Source organism: Crocodylus siamensis, chromosome 4 (assembly GCF_052110815.1).
Source record: "Crocodylus siamensis isolate JL-2025a chromosome 4, ASM5211081v1, whole genome shotgun sequence".
Taxonomy (NCBI): domain Eukaryota; kingdom Metazoa; phylum Chordata; order Crocodylia; family Crocodylidae; genus Crocodylus; species Crocodylus siamensis.
This window is the reverse complement of record NC_143398.1, coordinates 69,549,859-69,569,095: the sequence shown is the minus strand read 5'-3', so window position 1 is coordinate 69,569,095 and position 19,237 is coordinate 69,549,859. Positions and strand designations below refer to the sequence as shown.

The following is a 19,237-nucleotide window of genomic DNA, read 5'->3' as shown; positions in this document are numbered from 1 at the left end:
TTCAGTTGGGACTCAGACACCTCTGGATTACAAGCAGTTTAAAAGGAAGCATTCCTTCTCTGCCAGAAGTAGGTGCTTTGAACACTGCTACTTGCCAGGAAAAGGCTTAAGAGATTGAGTTCTGTACATACTCAGAACTCCTAAAGAGCTGTTAGGATTTTTGCAAGGGGAGGGAATGAAGACAGAGCAGTTTGACAAAGTACAAATGAAAAGCTTGCATCTTTTCACTGACCGATTCACTTCACAAATCACTGACAAGACTGATGTACATATTTCTGCACCTGCACTTTTAAAAGCAGATAAAATATTTAATGTCATTTACAATGTATTTTATCAGCTTGGCATACACGGTGAATATAGAGTATATCAAAGTAGTTGACAGTTTGGGCTTGTGCAAGCCCTGCAAAAATATTACTTCAGGTATCTGCTAAGAAAAAAAACCACCCAATCAGTGTGCCATCCAGAAGTGATACAATTCAGTCTACCACAAAATACAAAGGGCTGCAAAAATGTATTACCATTCCAACAATGTATATAAGTTATTAAATAATAATGATCTGATTTAAAAGAATATAAATGAAGCCTTTAAGTAGGTCTTTTCTACATGCATATTATTCCTCATTAAAGAAAAATATGTAAAAAGGCCATTGGTAATTGCTTTGTTAACCACTGTAGAAAACGCCAATTCTCTGGTCACAGACTCCACTAGTTTAGCACTTAAGGTCTCTGCAGTGTTACAAGTGTGATTATTTTTTAAATACTGTTAATTCTATTACTCCATTGGTAAAGAATGTGTGACTTAGAATATGGCAGTCTTCAGGTTGCAGAGGATAGCGATCCACAGTTTTACAGTTATCCAGAAGAACAGCACCCTCCACTGCTCTGTACTTGTGGCTCATCATCAATGATCTGTACACCCCGCCTTGCAGTTCCTGACTGACTGGAACCGTTGCCTCTCGCTCTTTCATCCACTTGAGCAGTTTCTATCATTCCTGGAAAAGAAGCACTTTATTAGGATGGCATTCCACTGCAATTTAAGAGACATTTTTCATTTAGTACTTCTTCACTTTTCAATTACTTAAGCTCCATGCACACAATCAACCTGGTAACTAATAATTTAGCAAGAAAATAGTTGTTTGCCTTTGAAAGCTAGAGATGTAATCATTTTTAGTCTTTAGTTTTATTCCATAGTTTAGGTCCCATAAGTCTGGAATATCCAAAAGCTATAGGTGCCTAAAGTTGAGTTTAGTTTGGATTTAGGACTGAGCAGACTTGTTATGGGTAACTACTGAACTCAAGTCTTCATTTGCAAGAGGAACAGGGAGTTCCTGCTTGTTGTCTTTTTTGAAATCCAAGACAGTCTTCACAGATTAGCCTCTTAGGCCCTCAAGAAGAAGGGGCATTTGTTCAAATAGTTAACTGCTGCATCCACAGAGGCACTTGGATCCCAAACTTATTCCTGAATGGTCATAAGACTTGGGATGCCATGCAACAAGCTTCTGAGTTTGAGAAAGGAGGAGATAAATCTGAAGTCAGAATTCCAGAGGCAAGTTCTCTAGAACAGTGTTGGAAAGGACTAAAAATGGTAAAAAAGGATCATAGGAAAAGCTACAGCTCAAGTCTTCAGTTTGAGAAGAAGAGCCAAATATACAAGGCAGTACTCAGGGGGAGTGAAATACTTCAAAAGACACTAAAATTGCAAATTAGCATGCTAGTTGTTAATTATTATAAATACAAATTCAGTCCAAGTAGCTTGCACAAGGAAACAAAACAAAACAAAACCAGCCAACAACAACCCCCCCTCAAAAGAAACCAATTTTCCTCGTTTGCTTTACAGTTTAATTCAGGGAACTGGTTCAGATTTACTACACAATTATATGTTCTAGGACTTCAGGTCTCAAAGTCTGCCATGACCATGAGCCATTACCTGTAACATTAAAAAAACCAAAATACTTACTTTTACAAAGGTCAAGGAAGAGTTCTTCGATGCCTTTATTCTGTTTGGCTGAAGTATGATAGTGTTTTGCTCCCACCGATTCTGCATATCTGTACATAATGAAGATACAGAAAATGCTTGAGGCAAAGTTCAGAGCATTAAAATTCAGAACAGTTTTGTACTTTAGAAGTAGTGGGGGGGGTTGGGGGGAAAAGGGAAAAATGCACACGACATCCTTCATATTTAAAGGCAACTCATATGTACCCATGTTTAGTTAAAAGCTCTGCTATTTAAAGTTTGAAACTTCATGCCTATTAGAAGCCAATTTTAAATAATACAGGCAACCCCTGTTTAATGCTGTTTCACTATAACGTTCATTTGAAATTGATACCCGATTTTATTTAGCACTCAGCAAGTTTCGTAATGCTTGCAGTTGCCATCTTGGGTTGTCAAATACTTTCAGTTTCACTTAATGCTTGATTTTTCAGGAACCAATTAAGAATGCTAAGTAGGGGTTGCCTCTACTTTTAAACTGCATTTAAAAATTAAAAAAGGAGGAAAACTACCAATTTAGATATTTAGACTTCATTAATCCTCCAAAGATAGATTTCTCCATGTTGGCTCCAATGTTAACAATACTAGTAACAGTGGCAGAACTAGTAGTGTTTGCTAGTTAGCTCCAATTATTTAACAGCACTGCCAATACTGGTCCTTTGGTTTTGCAAGACTATTGTCACTCTTGCAGTAACAGTCTAGTTAGAAATTAAAAGGGTTTAACTGGCAAAAGAAATGTGTGAAGAATCCTGCCCTGCACCCTGGGCCAGACACACTTACGTTTCTGCCTCTTGAACTGAAACATGCCTCTCTTTTTCCAAGTCTATCTTATTACCTGTTGGAGAGAGAAACACCAATGTTAAAAAGCCTTTGTAGATCAAGTAGAACGAAGTGAAACAGCTGAAAAGCCAGTGAGTTAAAAGAGTATAAACAGAACTAGAGGGCAGAAGCCAGAAGAAGGCCACCCCTTCACAGCAGAGGCCAATCTAACTCCAGTCACACTTCTTCCTATTTGCTCTTATGACCCAATGAATTTTACTGAAGTGGGGTCACTGGGTAAATAGTCAAGACAGAGGATGTCCTCAGCCCTCCTAAAAAACCACCACAGTATGGACATCGTGACATGTAAGATGTAGTTCCAAGCTCTAGAAAGCCTAGAACTTGGTCTTCCATTTCCTGGGAAAGTGCCCTAATCACCACCCTATTAAGCCAAGAAGTGGGACAAAGTGTTATTAATCTTTTTCCTTCCAGATGCTTTATACATGCACCGAAGATTATTTTCACATTAAATGTTATTTGTCTGTGATCTTCTAACATGCCTGCTAAAGCAGATGCATCATTAACATATAGCTTCTATTCATGCCTTCTCACATTTTCCATTTTATGATTTAGCAGCCTGGTATTAAAAAAAAAAAAAAATCAGATTGGTATTATAGGAACAATGTTTAAATGGGGGAGGAGGGGAAAGAATACATTAAAAACCCTTTAGACTCAGTCCCTTAAGGGACTGGGATCATCTTACTTATTTTAGAACTGGTATTTTAGTACAGCAGACATGCACATTTTAATGTTTAAAGTAGTCAATTCAAGTGCCTAAGCTCATTTAAAAAGTGCCTAAACATTTGGAATTAGAAATATTTTAGACTAATGAAAGGAAGATGAGCATGCACTCAACATTTTCTTGGAAAGGACAAATAAGTCAGAAACAGTACAGGGAATCACAGTAACACGCAGTAAGTATTTGTGGAATTTATTGTTTAAAGCTCCCCCCTGCTCCCCTTATTCTACTGTCAGGGAAAAAGCAAAACAAGACTACTTGTAATTGTCTTCTTGTTTAGTGGAGAGGATAACACTTTGCTTTTCCTGTCACAAAGACAAAGAGCAAGGCAACTTTGACAAATACTCATGCACATTTTAGTGAACCTGCTAGAGGCAGAAGTAATTTAAGAGCAGACCGAGACAAAAATATTTTAACCATTCCACTATAAAGCAAAACATCTTAGTCACAAGACAGGATACACTCAGAATTGCATAAAGGAAAGGACAGACTTACCAACTATACATAAACAGATCTCATTTCCCAACATTTTTCTTAATTCCTTGACCCAGTTTTTCACCTGCATATAAAGTAAAGTATCAGCAGTTAAAGTTTAATCTACTTTTATATACATGTATTACTACTTTACAGCACTCGGGTATTCCCCCCCTACCCAACTTAAAGCTGATAAACCTATATCCATGGCAACAAATACAGAAGTCACATTTGCTTTAGAAGTTGAACACAAGCAAGAGCACTGATGCATTTACCAGCTACTGCTTAGTGCGATTCATTTGCACAATTGAACATTGGCACTAGGACTGATACACCAAGCCTTGGTGACAATTCACTGCAGCAGACTACACAGAATTGAAAATGAAATGGAGTTGGAAAGGTAAGAGACCCAAAACCCTGAGACTGCTGTTACATGCTGTTAAATGAACTGTTAAAAGAAAAAGTAACCTTGTGGGCTTCCTTGCTCTTAAATGCATTGTTATTCCTCCTACATTTACATCAGGTGGTAGGCCAAATAGAGTTTCTGTATTAATCTTTACTTTTACCTTTATGATCCATCAGCAATTAAGAATAAGTCCCCGATCTAAAGAGTTTACAATTTAAACATAACAATAAGACAGATGTAGGAACTGAGAATGCACTGTAATTATACAATAAATAATGGGATGTTTCAGCACATGAGGTATAAGCCTGACAATCTTTCAGGAAACTGAAGTTTATGCAGAGAAAGAGACAGGTAGGCAATATGCTCCATAATGGCAGGGTGAAGTGTGGCGTCATAGATATAATACTGGAGAAAGGGTGGAGATGATAGTAAGATTAATGGCAGTGGTTGCAAGTCCTAGAGTTTAGCTCCTGGAGGTTGATGAGGAAGCCAGCTAGGAGTAAACAAAGCAAGCAAGAAACTTGTGTACTGGCAGTAAGATAGATGTGTGGAAGCTGAGCTGGGTCCGATTAGTTTCGACTCAGAAGACTAAATAAGTCTACCGGGGTAGGAAGAAAGTGGAGGAAGAGAAGTTCTTTGCTAGTGTGAACTAACCTGGGGGAGCCAGCCAGCACGGGACACCTAAAATGGCCCCTTCTAGCCCAGTTGCACATAAGCATTTGATCAGAATACAACCAACTACTTTGTGATTGTAGTCATTAATTAGTACTGTAAGAATGCTATGTAAAGTACAATTCTTATACTGTTACAGATTTTTAGAGCATTCATTTAAGAGAGTTGGCCCAAAACAGCTACTGCCTTTATTTAAATCCAAAGACCATTTTAGCTGGAAAAAAAACCAAAAAAAAAAGAAAAAAGTAGTGACAGGGTCAATTCAATTCCAAAGAAAAAGATAAGTCTGGGAAGGGAAAAGAATGAGGAAAAAAACCCTGCTGTTTTACCAGGTGGCTAGGGATGAAGCAGAGAATTCTGTTCATATGCTTTGAGACATGATCACTGTCTAGACTTAATTTCTAAAAATAGAAGCTGATGAGGAAAGGCAATAACTGCAATGCATCCAAATTAAACCATCAAGTATGTCAAGTTTTATATGCTACACATTAGTCTGTCTTCTAACAAAACAACATCAAATGCTTCACAGCGCAAGAGCAGGTAGCAAGAATATCTACAGAAACCCACCAAGTATGAAGCTAATAAGCAAAGATATATGGCAACATTCTGGAACAGACTGATACCGCACCTCTTGCAACAATTATTTTTGTACAGAAGTAATCCAGGGGCATGGTGTTCTTAAACATAAAGTTAGTAGCAATGGAAGATTTAGAGAAAAAAGTTATAATATGGTGCATCCATAATTAGTATCACTGTGTTCAATGATTAGATATCAAGCCATTGATGACAAGGTGGAAAGAAGTATTAAGTAAAGTTTTCCAGGGTCTATCCAGATTCAGGCACTGAATGAAGAACTATTTGCCGGATGGAACTCAGTGGACACTTGGTAAATTTATTGGAGTTTAGACATTTTGGAGGGTAGGATTAGGATACAAAGTAACTTCGATATATTGGATAAGTCGTCCAAAACTAACTGGATAAACTTCAAGTGTGAAATTCTGTAATTAGGAAGAAAAAAAAGAAATGCACACATGTGAACTAGGGAACAACTGGCTCAACTACAGGTCTTGCAGTAAGACCTGGAGGTTAGCATGCCACAAGCTGATCAGTGTTCCTTTTGTCAAAGTTATATTTACACACACTTTTCACCCTCTCCAATCCACTAAATAAGCAGTAGATTGTATTTACAGGACTGCTATTTGCAGGTTAAGAAAAAAAGTGATTCTATTCCCTCTACTCAGCACTGGTGAGGCTTCACCAGTGAGGGCTATGTCCAGTTTTGGGACCCATGCTTAAAGACATGGAAAAATACATAACAAGGTTAGAGGAAGACAACAAAGATTTGAAGTCTAGCAAGCATGACTTATAAAAGTAAGGCTGGAAGACCTGGAATCATTCAAATCTGGAGAAGAGACAAGGAATTTAAGTAGACTATCTTCAAATATATGAAGCCATTAACAAGGAGGATGGAGGTCACCTCTGTGACTACTGGAGACAGCATAAGAATTAGCAGTCTTGAACTGCAATAAGGGACATTTTTAGGCTGGATTATTAGGAAGATATTTCAAACTAAGGCCAGTAACTTTGCAACTCTAAGGTAACAGAATATTTACAATCCTAGTGCAAGCACCTGATGCATACGCAAGTCAGAATTTAAAACCAAAAGGCCCACAAACAACCTTACCAAGTAGAACTTAAAATTATTTCCAATTAAAAGGAGGAGGAGTCAAGAGCAAATAGAAAAAGAGTTCCAGCTTCAACTAAAAATTATTGCTTTAAATTTTTATTTTTGTTTTAAATACAGACTTTTAAAAGTTGTCTAATAAATAAGCAGAGTCAGTTAAGAGTGTTCATTAACTGTTATCTATATATCACAAAGCACATGCTTTGTTACTGTTGAAATGCAAGTTTCAGTGTTGCATAGGCAGACTGCAGGTAGGTCTGACTGTTTTTACTTTTTGTGGAGAGGAAGTAGTACCACAGTACCTTCTGAAAAGAGTCTTCATCTGTTATGTCATATACTAAAATAGCTCCGTTAGAATCTCTGTAGTAAATTGGACCCAATGCATGAAATCTCTCTTGGCCTGCTGTATCCTACATTGATAGAACACATTTACATTAACATTCATTAAGACAAAACTCCGAAGAAAGCATTCTAGAACAAAGTTAGAAATAGAACTTCGCTAGAATTCAGTCTTCATTACTCAAGTTTCTATGCTTAAAAGTATTAAGCAAAAGATTTGCTTTGTTCACTTAAACTCCATTTAAGCATTCTTAAAACTTCAGTCCCCCCCCACAAGTCAACTGAAATAAGATAATGAAAGTTAACATACCCATATTGCAAGGTTTACTCTTTTTCCACCAATGTTTAGCTTCTTTGTAAGAAAGGATGCCTAAAAAACAAAGAAATATTAAACATTGCAAATGAACTGCAGTGACTTTATTAGCATGACTAATAGCTTTAAGAGTAGCCAGCTATTTATATGAATACCCTAACCCCAGAAAGGAGCTAGCACTTTTTTTTTTTTTTTTTTTTTAAAAGAAAAATTCTTAGCATGCTGGTAGGAAAGAAAACATGATTAACCAATCCAGACAGAAAATAACCACCATCACCACCTAAGATCAGAAGACAGATCAGGTAATATAGACAGAACAAGTAATTTATCAAAAGGATTAATTAGCCAGTTCTGTAGAAGTCGGAGAACCGAGGATCCCAAAAACAGGTTGAGAATTATCTGGTTTTGCTTGGCTAGCTGCTTTCTTAAACAATTTTTGGCTCCAACCATTCTGACTGGCCAAATGGTACCAGTTTTGCCAGAACAACATTTCATCTGTCTTCTTAAATATCCCTATCAGACTGTCAGCCAGGGAAGTATTTTGCTGTAGTCCAACCTGAATGAGAGCTAGCCTCATGCAGTAGTTTCCAAATTACTTGTTTTGCTGCTACTATGTTATCTGAAGGCATCACTTACTTTATCCCTGGATAAAGTCTGACTATTCTAGATTAAATAGAAGACAGTACACTTACTTTCATGTATCCACTAGATTAGCCTTAAACATGGTGTCTAGAAGTTGCCATTCTTTAAGCCTCTTCTCTACTGACCATTCCAGGGCTATCCAACTAGTGGCCTGCAGGCCACATGCAGCCTATGCAGGATTAAACTGCAGCCTCAAGATACCCTGTTGGTCATTGCTTTCTTTATGGCTCTGGCTGCTGCTGCCCTCAGAACCCCTAGACTTCCACTCCCCCTGGGGTCAGGGCAGCAAGTCTGTGGGAGCCTCCAACTCTGGGATCCAGGTGGCTCCTTGAAGAAGGCAAGTCCACACAGGAGCAGGACCTCCAGGTGGCTTGCGTGGCTGAGGGAGTGAGAAAGACCATGGGGAGGCATGGGAGTGCAGCAAAAGTGGGGGTAAGGGTAGCAGAGACCATACAGCAGGGGAACCCATGTGTTCTGCAACCCATGGTCGTCAGCCATGAAAAGAGTCAAGACACATGCACATACGTCCCTCCTTCAAACTGTAAACCTGTCTAATCTGATGCTTCCCTAAAACTCAATCTGTCAAAATATACGCATTTCTAAAAGTGCGTGATCCAAGTCCAAGTGATCCATTTTGGACTCTAAGAGTAGAACACATTTGTCTAAACATAGAGGTGCACTGATATAAACAGTTGCCTAACGGATCAGCACTGATAGAAGAGGAAAGTGACATTGCTGTCTACCGACTTTGAGCTGTTGTAGCCGATAATGTTTTCTGATAAGTATGCCTTCTGGCCAGGGCCCTGGAGTCCCACTTGCCCACAGGCTCAGGGCCCCTGGATGCTGGACTGGAGGGCTCCACACAGCCTGTTGCAGCAGGCAGGGCTAGCCTAGCAGTGCCTGCAACTGGCACAGGCACTTTTACATGTGCTCTAGGTCCCATCAATTTTAATAAGTTTTAAAACCGATTTGTCATTCTTATTTCAAGATCCACTTTTATTTACTTCACTACAAAATTAACTCATTTTGACTCTTTTCAGGTGCTTTTCATCTTAAATTCAGAATGTGTTATATGCAAATGATGTCAATTTTAGTGTTATAATGTATACACTGAACAGCACTAGTAACCCGATAGAAAGCAAATCTGTAAGTCTGCTTGCATATCAAGGTGCAGGGCACCTAGCACAATCTGCAGGCAAGGAATTTTTTAGAGATACAATTGAGAGACTGTGATTTAATTGGAAGATTTAAAGCTGTTTTTTTGAGACTGTGCAAGAGATTTTAGTTTATGATAAGAACACACCACAACCTTAAGGCTACTAAGCATGCAAGGTACTTGTGAACAGCTTATATATTGTTTTAAGCAAAGCAAGCTTTTATGTAGCAGGCAGTAAAAATGAAAGATAAACCAGAAGAGGCTGACATATACTACTTGGCCACATAGGTCAAGTACAGCAAGAAGAGCAGCCTTGCATAGAAGAATGTCACTGGTAGCAGAACAAGCATCTATTCTTCTTCCTTAAACTCCTAGAAAATGGCTCATTTCTCAAAATCTTTGTATTTGAATTACTGTTTTCTATTTGGAACCCCTGCTCCATGCAGGTGTGTTCAAAGTATCTGGCACATCTAAATTATTAGAAAAGCTTATGCCTCTCTGAATTAGTATACAAGGTGCCACTTTGTCCTAAATTCTATAGCTATGAATTAGGAAGACAGACAGAGGGGAAGAAAATTAACCAACTATATTTTAAACTTGCTTTTCACAATATACATGGATGAGCCTAGAGGGGGAAAAACAGGATATTTGATACCTCTGTGTTCCCTGCCCTTTCTGGTAGTTTCTCAATAGGAAGTTCCGTTCATTTAGAGCTTACAGAAAAAATGATCTGTAACAAACTTCTTAGAAAAATGGCACGTTACAAAACTGTTATCAATTTCTATGGGGGCTAGTTGTTTAATAAGAATAAAAATTTGGGGACAAGAAATAAAACCCTGTTATGGCAAAACTTTCTTATTAGGAAAGTTAAAAAGGTATGCTAATTAGGACTACTAATTACATAAAATTATATAAAAATAAATAAATGTTAAGTGATTTTAGTGTCCCTTCCCTTTGGAATATACTGGAGAAATGGAATCAAGAACTGATGCAGCCCACGTTCTTCTCTGAACTTCTACTTTGAAAATTGGGCAAGTAAACGTAGTTTCTACACCTTCCGTGCTGGGAGAAGGTGGGGCAGGGTTAAAGACAACAACATTGCAAATAAAACTATTATTATTATATTAGAGCATCACTTGCAATTCTTTGGGCAGAAGTAACCTGGTGGTACCCATCTCCTCTTCAGGTGTGGATGGCTGTTGGCTATGGTGAGTTCATCTGCCCAGTGACAGGTACTGTTTTTAGTCCTGCTGGCTCTCTGTACAGACCTAATGGGGGTGATGGTTTAGTTGCTGATGACCCAACTATGAGATGGATTGCATTAGGCTACATGGTACTAGTGGCAGGGTAAACCCTAACCTGACCATCTGGACCACCAACATAAGAAACTGGATGGGATTAAAATTGATTTATTGTACAAAGATTGCAAGAGACTAGGAAGAATGGAGGAAAGTTACTGCTACACCAAAGACGCCCCAAGAGTCAGCATGGCCTTGGAACCAACCTGCCTCAACTTGATTACTAGAGCAAATCAGCATATACATGGCCACACCATGACTTCAGACGTGGTTTATGTAAAAAGATCAGGCCATTTGTACAGATTGTCTGAAGATTATAACAGGTGGAAGTATCATCCCCCACTCCACCCTGGTTTTAAAAAAATCTACACATTGGTACCTCCCCCAACATCTCTAGCCATCTGTCTTTCATGAGATTACTCCCATTGTAGAGATTATAGCATCACAACAGTGGAATTCAAGTTTCCCCACAAGTAAATCCACAGGTGGTCTGAACATTTAGAAGCACAATTCTTGCATAGATACAGGAAATGGTAGGGCCTGAAGTAAATTATTTCTGACACCAGCCACCTATTTTCCTTCTAGTCTGAATGGGAGCTAGGTGAACTACATCTGCCATACATTAAAAAGTAGATATTTAGTAACATCTGCAAAGAACTGGACTAGTTCCACATTTTATGTTCTGATTTAGATTTCAAAACCAAGATAGACAATATTCATTTTTCTCGACTTGGAAGTCAGTCATTGTTTGCATTCTGCCTCTAACCAGTGGAAACATTAGAATTACAGTCCAACATAAAGCTTCTTTTCCTTTAAGCAACTTGAACTCTAGGGAGTTGCACAGAATAACCCTCCGCCTGATTAACAAACTTCATTCTTAAAGTTGTGTGATGATTGAGGGAGTGGGGAAAGGGAGAAAGTTTTCAGTGATCCCATACCTTTTATGATTTCTAGTCTTTTTTTGCTGAAGTGCACTACTGTATTACAATATTATACTGTTCTTCACAAAAGAGCCCAACATACAGCTTGTTTTTAAGTCAAGCTAACTTATTTCAGAATCTCATCACTTAGTTTTTGTATAACAGCACTTCTAGCCCTGCAATCCTGAGAAAGAGCTCCTCAAACAAAAAAAACAAACAAAAAACAAGATGGCTATCCATGAGAAAAAATGACACTGTCAAAATGAAAATGTTTTTGTAGAAACTTGTTTTGACAATTCAGCTGGGCCAGTTCCTTGGGTCCAGGACAGGAGTAACAGAAGGAATCAGTCTTCAAAATAGCCAACCACCTGATGACAAAAAACATCCCTGTCTCCCCAAGTGGCATGGAATAGGGACTTAAACTTGGCTTCGTATATAACAGGCTAGTGCCTTGGCCACCAGGCTTTTGGCTAACTTAAGACAAGCAACTTGCTCCTTTCTTCCACATTTCAGACAGAGCTTCGAAAACAAAGTCAGAGCTGTTCCGCACCAAACATTTCAAAACCTCAGTATTTGGAAACAGAAAAAAAAAGTTTCAAGCAAGCCCTAGAGAATTACTGCAAGGTAACTTTGGACAAAAATAAAACCTGTATTTGTTTTTGTCTCTTTCAGAGCTTTAGTAGAATCTCAGTCAAGTCATGAGCTTTAAATAGAAGCAGCCACTTCCTCTACAGTACAGAGTTTAGCACTTTTTGAATTGGGCTTCCAAAACACGAGGTCAGCAGAAGATAGTAATCTCTCTCTAATAACTCTTTGAAATATGCCATCACTACTAATGATTCATTGAACTCTGTGGTGTCTTATGACTTCTCCTAGTCTTTTTCCTTGTTACAAGCCTTTGATCTCTGATGAACACCTCAGCCTAAATCAACCAAAATGTTTTTAAAAAAGGGTGGAAAGTCAGATATTAAGAAGTGATATTCTATGTACATATCAAGCAGGGGCATTGAACTCAAAGGGCAAGAGCTTCTTCCATACTCCAACCGTTGTGACACTTACAAAGGCTTAAGAATAAGAGCAGTTTTATGAAAAAGCTAATCACAGATCCTCTATAGCAGTTAGGCTGGAAAATAAATGCAATAGCAGGGAGGAACAAATAAGGTATTCAATGGAAAACAAATAAATAGAGTTCCCTTCCACTGGTTAAAAGCACTCTGCCACTATCACAAAGGCTACATTTCATTATAGAATCAATCCATACATTCAGAAATCACGCTGAACTACTACAGACACCAAAGAATAAGAGCTAGACATCTGCAAGGTAACAAGCTATAATATCTCACTGAATTAGAGCCATAATACAAAACTAAACTCCTGTCTTAAATCTGTTTTTTATTGCTAAGAATCCATTCAATCATTATCCAATCCTACCTATTTCGCTGCTTGATCATAAGATTGGGAAGAAAGTGAGTGTTCATTGCCCATTTTAAATCAAGCACACCACCAAATTACTATTTAAGACACATGCCACTGTGTGACTATACGGTAGTAAAAACAGCTTTAACTGCGTCTGTCATGTATTCCCTTTCCTGTAAAAAGTTTTAAAATGTGAACTATTTATAGACTAGATTCAATAGCACCTTTAAGATTTAAAAACAAACACCTTGTACAGCTAAACACAAGTTTCTTTTTGGTTCTTCTCCCTTCCAAGTATCAGAATTTACTGAAGATTGGGTCATATTTCATGTGGCCTACTCCCACAATTTTTGCTATCCAAAAAATGTACTGTTTTACAGTTCCAAAGCAGCATCTTTCACATCTGTACATTGAGGATTTATTGCCAGTCAATTCAGACAGAAAGAAGACATGCCCCTTCCTACAAAACATCATTCAGAAATGTTATTCACAGGAAGCAAATCATGATATCTTGGGAGCTCATTTATTCTTTCTGCTTTTACTTTATAAATACAATTTAGGGGAGTTGTAGCTTGCTTCACTGCACTCAGTCTCCATACCATAACCAGTAATTCTGTACTGTAAAATTCACTTTTCAACCCCGAGTAATACCTCAATTTAAGACTTCTAGTTAAAGGGTTATACCAGGTGGAAAAAAAAAAAAGTCAGATGACAAGCAATTTTTGGCTTTCAGTTTCACATTCTTGTTTGGCTTTATATTGGGCAACAGAGCTCTGTTATTCACAGGAAGCAAGTTTGTTTGTTTTTTAGCTTCACAAGACAGGGTTTGGTTTTATCTCCATCCATTGCAGACACCTCTCCCTATAAGCTACAAAGTTACTTGTCTAATGAAGAAAAGAATAGACAACTGTCAACAAAGCTTTAAATAACTGTCAGAAGTTTAGAGGAAGCATTCTTTAAACAAAGAATGAGCCACAAACTCCAAATCTTCAAGGGGCTAACACAAAATGCTAGAGACTGAAGTAGTTCAGCAACAAAGCCAGACTGAACATGTCTCTGCTGTACAGTTATTCTGGGTGATGGGCACTAGGCTCAAAAGCCAGGTTAGCTGTACACCTAGTCCACACTCCATATACTCATTGCTTCTCTCCACTCCCCCTAACCTTGCCTTGCCTTTTGTCTGGCATATAATTCATATCTAGTCAAGACACTAGACTTCTTTCCTAATGCCGTTTCAGGCCTTCTCTACCATTCATGGTCAACAGTGAAAGAAAAACTAGAGGCTCTTCAGCATTTGATCCATTTTGCCCAACCTTTCACTTCAGAAAAAGCGTGTTCCAGCCAAAGTTTGCCAGGAGGCTTGGCTCTAACCTAACCCACCTGACCAACAGCATAGAGGTGCTCTAAGCCCGAGTTTAAAAAAAAACACTTTAGAGAAGTGTTCTGCATGAATAATAACGGAAGTTGAACTAAAAACTTAGGCCTTCTCTATTCCCACCTCCCCCCAAACAAAACTTCCTTTATCTACTTTATCTCAAACCTTAATGAAGTACTGTACAAACATACAATATTAAGACATTGATTAAGAACTTTTATGGCTTTCTATCTCCCACACAGTTAAGAATGGAAGACTTCTTCAAAAAGATCTAGCTGTATATAGCCAGCCCAGGAAGATTTTTCTCCTGGAGAATAAATAAGACTGGCTCATGGCTGATTTGTCATTACCCCATACCAGAATGGGAGTAAGCTACAGTAGCAGTCCTACAATGGTCGCTCAGACCTCTTGCAGCCCATCAAGAGCTAGATGACCATACACTTCCCATTCCTGTTCACAACTAATATTGTGCATTACTAAAGCTGCCCTCACTTCTTACGTTATATGATATAAGCAGTGCTAGAATTTCCTGTGTGATGTTATGAAACCGTAAACAGGAGAAGGTAGCTCAGACCTCTGAATGTTACCCAGAACACAAGAGAGTGCACCACTTCTCTGTGAGTTTACCATGAAACCAGGAGGGCCCTGCCCACAGGCAGAAAGAACTAAGCTTCACTATACATTGGTGCTGCAAATGAGTCTGTTTAACTTGGGTCTAAAAAAAGCACATGCTCCCAACTCAATATACATCCTGGTTGCCATGCCAGTAGCAGCTGAGGGCAGAACTCGGCCACCTGCACAAACGTTTGCCTTCCTGCAAGGTGGAAGCCAAGACTTTTTCTATGAGAAGGCAGGACAGACTTGCACTTTACAGACTCTGGTAGATTAGATACAATACACAAAATGTGAGTATGAGCAAGATCAAAAGCTCACTATGGGACAGGTAGTGGAGGGAATGCAATTCCATGCCCCACCAAAACTTTCCTGAAATAAACCTCAGCCCACAAAAGCATGTGCTGTACACCAGGGGTACTCAACCTGCATCAGGACATCACGCCTGCTGGGCTGGGCTCCCTGTGGGCTGGGAAACTGGGCAAGGGAACAGTGACAAGTTATTCTGCAACCCTTCCCCTGCTGCCAAGCCCTGCACAGGTGGATGGGGTCTGAGCCACCTCCCCTCCCACAACGCAGCCAGCCCGGGCCCAACCTCATCACTCCGTGGCTCGAGCACCGAGCACTGCCCGTCCTGACCGCGGGGCGGGGAGGCCAAACACAGCGCACGTACGAGCACACGGAAACACGTGCGGGCCTCTCGCTGCCTTCAGATGCCCAAGGCCGGCCCCGCCAAGGAAACCCCCCGCCCCGGGCCTCTTCCCCGCCGGGCCGCACCTGCAGGGTAGTGATGTGCTTGTCGTTGAACTTGTTCTCGCAGTAGCGCAGCACGAGCGAGGTCTTGCCCACGCAGCCCTCCCCGAGCAGCACCACCTTGAACGAGAAGCTGCGGCCACCAGGCGCCGCCGCCGCCATCCGCGCACCAGCTCCGCCCGCCGCCGGGCCGCGGCCTCACATCAGCGGCGCCGCCGCCGGCCCTGGCGGGGACTCGAGGAGCGCGGCCGGGAAAGGCGGGGCGGGGTTCAGACACCGCCGAGAACGCGAAACACGAAATACTACCCTCCCGCCACTACAGGCCCCGCTGCCTCTAATGGCGTCTTCTTCCTCCTACGTCACGCGGCACTGCGTCACGCGACCTACCGCAGCCAATGGGAGGGGCCGCCGCTACGTTCTGGGGGGCGGGGCTCGGGCCGCGGGGGACCTCCTGACGGGAAACAGAGGGGGCGGGGCACTGTCCGGCCCTGCCTTGTGTCCCTGCGCCTGCGCGAAGGCTGTGGGCCCCGCCCAGCCTCAGGCGGCGTAATCCCGGTACCGTATTTTCTCGCATATACGTGCACCTTACCGCCAGCCGCAAACGTTGCGGGCGGCATGCAGTATATGCGAAAAAAAGGGCTCCCCACAAGTGTGGAAATTTGCCCGTGGAGGAGAGGTGCAGTAGTAATTGATGCAGCTCTGCCAGCCACAGCCACTGAGGCTACCACTGCTCCCTCCCTTCTGTCCCAATCACAAACTTCTCAACTCCTGTGGAGCCCCACTCCACACTTTTTCCCAACCTTGCATGCAGGTTCAACCCAGTACATGGCACCCGAGCCAGAGCATGAGAACGCACCTGGCAGATAGCTGTAGCCTGTCTGCCATATTGAGCCATGCAGCACTGGCGCCCATGCATTGAATCAGGCCACATTACCCAAGGTGTTGGATAGGGCCCTCTTGACCCTCTCAGCCCCAGCACGGCTGTGCTGCGATGGGCCCTGCCACGCAGTCCCCAGCCTGAGCAGGTGGCCTCCAGGCCTAAGCTCCTGGCATTCAGCCACTAGCTCCATCAGACCTTTACTACTTGGGCTCCAGCTACACGTTACATATATTATGCAATGAACTGGTTAATCCCACAATAAATTTAGGCCAACTGCATCTGCAAAGTAATTATCACACCATAGACATGACTCTCCAGCTATGAAAAAGCCAACCAGTTACAAAGGTAGTGCTTGAAAATGTGTAACTCTCTAGTTGGTCTCTACCCAGGTTTAATGTGAACATGTAGTGGGGCCCTTACCCCTACTCCAGGGTAAGATGCTTTCTCTTGGGACCCTGCAAAATTAGGGTGTAGGTTACATCTGGGGACAGAGACGTGTGAAAAAACAATGGTAATTCTGGTAATTCTTCATACCGGTTTCCAGTGTAAGTAGGAGCTTGCCCAGTCCTGACATTCTAATATAACAAACTCCTTAGTCCATTTGTCTATAACACTCTGGGCCAACTGCACATGCGCCGCCAAGAGAGCATGCACTGATGGGCTGCAAGGGCCCGGAGCATTATGGACAGAGGGAGCAAGAGAGCTGCTCTGCTGCCTCTCCCCAACAACAGCCAGCAGGGAAGGGGAGGCAGCAGGGAAGAGGGGAGGAAGGAAGGGAGAGGAGCGGGAAAAGGAAGTGGGGGGTTCCAGTGGCAGTGCCCCCCAGTGCAGCACAGCCCAGCAGCTGCAAAGAGGAAGTGTCTGCCGCTCCCAGAGCTGCAGCGGGGACAGGAAATTGCCTGCAGAAGGATGAAAGCAAACTGGGGACAGCAGTGGCACCAGGCTCTTCCTGGCACTCAGGGTGGGCCACGGCGATGGGAGGGGGGCTGCTGCCACCCCAAAATTCACCGTAGCTCCCTGCAACCTGCTCTCCTCGTGCTGCTGCCAAGCGCCGGCCTGAGCCTGCAGCAGCTGTCGTCCCCAGCCTGCTCTCATCCTGCTGCAGGACTCACCGCTGCCGAGCGCTGGGAAAAGCCTTGTGCAGCTGCCAGCCCTGGCCTGAAGTGGCCACCAGCTCCAGCCTGCTCTCATCCAGCAGCAGGTGGCTGCCTAACCCTGCTGCAGCCCTGGGAGTGGGCAGGTGCCACCTGCTTGTAGCTACTGGGCTGCACTGCGGTGGGGGGCTCAAGGCATGAGCCCAGTGGCTGCAGGCAGCTGGCATCGCCTGCTCCCAGGGCTGCTGCAGCAGGGGTTGTGGTGTGTGAAATAAATGGGGTGAATGGGGCTTAGGCCCACCCCTAGCACCATGAAGAGCCTAGTGCTGCCCCTGCTGCAGCCCCAGGAATGGCAGACACCACCTACTTGCAGCCACTGGGCTGCGCTGCGCCCCGCTCCCCACCCCTTCCCTGGCCCCAGCCTAATTCCCTGCCTCCCTCAGGGCCCTGGGAATGCTTCCCTATCTGTTTCATTGTAAACTGGGTTTGCTTTATACAAATTTGATTTATGTGCCGTTCTCTGGGAACACATCTACCGTATAAATTTTCTTAATTTGCTCTGCAAATTCATTGCATCTATTTTCAAACAGTGCATTCAACTTTTTCTGCGACTCTTCCATTAGCTTTTGTGTAGCTGCACGCATCCAGCCAGGTATGTAGAACAGATGGGGCCTTGTCCTGGTTCGTATATATTTAATTATTTTGGCATTATGTTCATTCCATTCTTCTTGCAACTAAGCAAGTTAGACCTTTTGTTCCAATAGCCGCAGTTCTGTCTGTTTAGCACATTTTTCTTCAAACAATTCTCTCCTCTCCTTTTCAGCTTGCTCAAGGGAAACCTTTACTAAAGCACGGCGACATTACTGCAGGCAGTTACTGCACCATGAGCACGGTGCACGGTTAGATTTCACCGCTACATTGCTATAGCAATGCACTCTACTGGGGCAGCGTGTTGCTACGGTGACATAGCTGGCGATCATGTATAGTCCTGTGTAATTGCTACATCACTGTAGCGTGCCATACAGTGACATAGCATGTCACTACGTCACCACAGGGAAATGTGTAGATGTGCCCAATGCACAGCAAAGGATACCTCTAGACCGCATGGCAGGTGTCTAAGCAGGACATATAAAACAAATAAATATGACCCTAAACCTGGTCTCTCACTCCATGTAATAGACTGCTCTGTGCATGTCCTTTCACAGCATCTGATGAAGTGAGCTCCAGCTTGTGAATCTCTGATTTAGTTAGTCTATAAGATGCAACTCTGCCCTGCCTTCTGCCCAAGCCAGCAAATATTAAATTAAGGGCAATGGAACTACTCAAGTGGATAAAATTCTGCACATGCTGAAGGCTTTGCAGGATTCAGTCACATCTGTGGGCTTTAAACTGGGTCTATGAGAGAGGAAGGGAATGTTAATAGCCAGAGTGAAGAGGCAATGGAAGATACTACTGTTTCTTCAGATTTCCTTACCACAATGGCTCTTCCCCTGATAGGGTACCTCGTCTCAATAATTAGGTCAGTATTTTGTAAAACTGAACAGCACCCCACAGTTAAGAAATTATTTATATTATCCAGACTCAGGTACAGCAGTATAACTTCTCCAGTGACCATTTGGTGGCAAGGAAAATAATGTCCATGACAAGACATCATG

General features: G+C 42.1%; 1 protein-coding gene across 1 annotated transcript; it reads right to left on the bottom strand.

The window, feature by feature from the left end:
- Positions 1-284: 284 nt before the first annotated feature.
- RAB21 (RAB21, member RAS oncogene family) lies at positions 285-15,978 on the bottom strand. Its single transcript, XM_090042542.1, has 7 exons — positions 15,633-15,978; positions 7,434-7,493; positions 7,087-7,194; positions 4,044-4,107; positions 2,771-2,825; positions 1,958-2,046; positions 285-992 (listed from the first exon to the last, which is right to left on the bottom strand). Exons 1-7 carry the CDS (start codon positions 15,768-15,770, stop codon positions 853-855), a joined length of 654 nt encoding a protein of 217 aa, XP_089898668.1. The 5' UTR covers positions 15,771-15,978; the 3' UTR covers positions 285-852.
- Between the last annotated feature and the right edge of the window lie 3,259 nt (positions 15,979-19,237).